This window comes from Cyprinodon variegatus, unplaced genomic scaffold, assembly GCF_000732505.1.
Source record: "Cyprinodon variegatus isolate N-32 unplaced genomic scaffold, C_variegatus-1.0 Scaffold12, whole genome shotgun sequence".
Lineage (NCBI taxonomy): Eukaryota > Metazoa > Chordata > Actinopteri > Cyprinodontiformes > Cyprinodontidae > Cyprinodon > Cyprinodon variegatus.
Window position 1 is genome coordinate 358,293 of NW_015150465.1, and position 1,807 is coordinate 360,099.

At 41.3% G+C, this 1,807-nt stretch overlaps 1 protein-coding gene across 1 annotated transcript in view; it reads right to left on the minus strand.

Annotated features, from left to right (window-relative positions):
* LOC107088879 (GDNF family receptor alpha-2-like) overlaps positions 1-1,807 on the minus strand; it is a 108,398-nt gene that overhangs the window by 29,977 nt on the left and 76,614 nt on the right. Inside the window, exon 5 of the mRNA XM_015381339.1 lies at positions 1,190-1,330. Coding sequence (XP_015236825.1) covers positions 1,190-1,330 — 141 coding nt within the window. The remainder of the gene's footprint in view (positions 1-1,189; positions 1,331-1,807) is intronic.

A 1,807-nucleotide genomic window follows, 5' to 3' on the forward strand; every position in this document is an offset into this window, starting at 1 on the left:
CAGGCACACTCAGTAGGGTTAAACAAGCGCACCCTTTCCGAGGCTGTCGTTCTATTGGCTGGAAAGGTTGCTAGGCGACGATCCAACTGCAATCTGAGAGAGCAAAACAATCCGCAAGCAGAGCCTACGGGTTTGCGAGCGTATCTGAGACTCGAGCAGAGCGCGGTTTGTGCGCGAAGAGAAGGAGGCAAGTGAGAGGAGAAAATTGTGGCAGGATAATTCTCGCATATAAATCTCTCAATCACTATATAGAGCAACTCAGTTAACTGAACGTTCAGACAAATGATCACTGCTTTTAGCTCGGTTGGTTACGTAACTCCTCTACCATGCAGTGCCTGTACCATCTTTGTATAAGTCGCCCGGGTTGGGTAGTGACAGCAGGCCACCGTGGCAACAAATCCCATAATGCTTTGAGAGGACAGCTCTCTGCGCAAAGCATTCTGGGATATATCTGCATCTTCTGAGGCCTTTCTTTTTGTCTCATACACTTTGTAGACACTTTTTCTCTTACGACCCGCTGCCATTTTCAAAGAAAAGTGAGTTTGAATGACTGTCTGAAACTGTAGCTCACCACAGATGTACGCCTGAAAGTGAGCAAATAGAAAACGGACACGCACATAGAACGGCCTTACGGAAACATATCACCAAAATGATTGACAATTAGGAGGACCACTTGTTAACATAATTTACCCCAGAATTTTTTTTTTCCTACACAGCCTGGCCACAGGCATCCTTTCGAGATAGGTTCCTTTCCAGTTTCTGTTCCATGTTGGGAATCTGGATTCCTTTTGGGGTATATCAACAACGAAGAGGAGTTTGATGTCTGTATAAAGTTTTTCATTACTTGTAAGGAGCTGTTTCCTCTTTCTTCTGTCTGTTATATCTGGTTCTTCTGTAGGTTTTTCCTGTTAATATGGAGTTTTCCCTCTCCACTGTCGCTACAAGCATGCTTGGTGTGAGGGATTGCTGAAAAGTCAATGAGTCGATGCAATCAGCTGGTTTTCCTTAGATAGAAAACTATCTGACTGGATGATCTGGTTGAATCGTCTCTGTGAAGTGCCTCGGGATGACATGTTTCATGAATTTGCGCTATACAACCAAACTGAATTGAATTTAATGGAGAGTTCTTGCAGCTCTATCTCTGTGTGAGTTTGGCCCGGTTATTTGGCAGAATAATATGTGGACTTACTGAGGCAAGTGTTATGAGTGAAGTCCCTATGGAAGGCCTCACAGTCTGGCTCCTGATGACCTGTGCCCCTGCAGGTGCACCACAGGCTGATGGTGATGTTGGTTGGGCTGTTGTCACTGTAGTTTGGTGTTACGTCTGAGCCTGTTACCAAACAGGGGCAGAAAGAATGGAAAATAAGAATTAGGACTGTCCAGGAAGAAGCTAAATACATTTTTACTATATTTGGAATAAAATTATGGGATGGTAATCAAATAGGAAATGAATAAACTACAATGCATCTCCTTAACTCCTCCATTGAAGATCTGAGTATTCAAATGTGTCAAAAGTATTAATATTAATTACTCAACCAAAAGTAAAAACCTTACAGTTGAAAAACACTTTGCAGGACTTAGAGTATCAAGCTTCTTACTTAAGCGTAAAAGTACCATTTTTTAAACTACTGGAAATTTGAAAATAAAAGTAATGCAGGAATAAATGTTAAGGACATAAGCTTTACTGCACTACCCAATTAAAGGACCATTCCTCTACAATTCTGGGTGTTAACTTCCTTCTTTTTAAGGTTCTAATTTTAACTAATGGCAATTGTGATAAATTTAACTTTGCATCATCTTGAAAAAC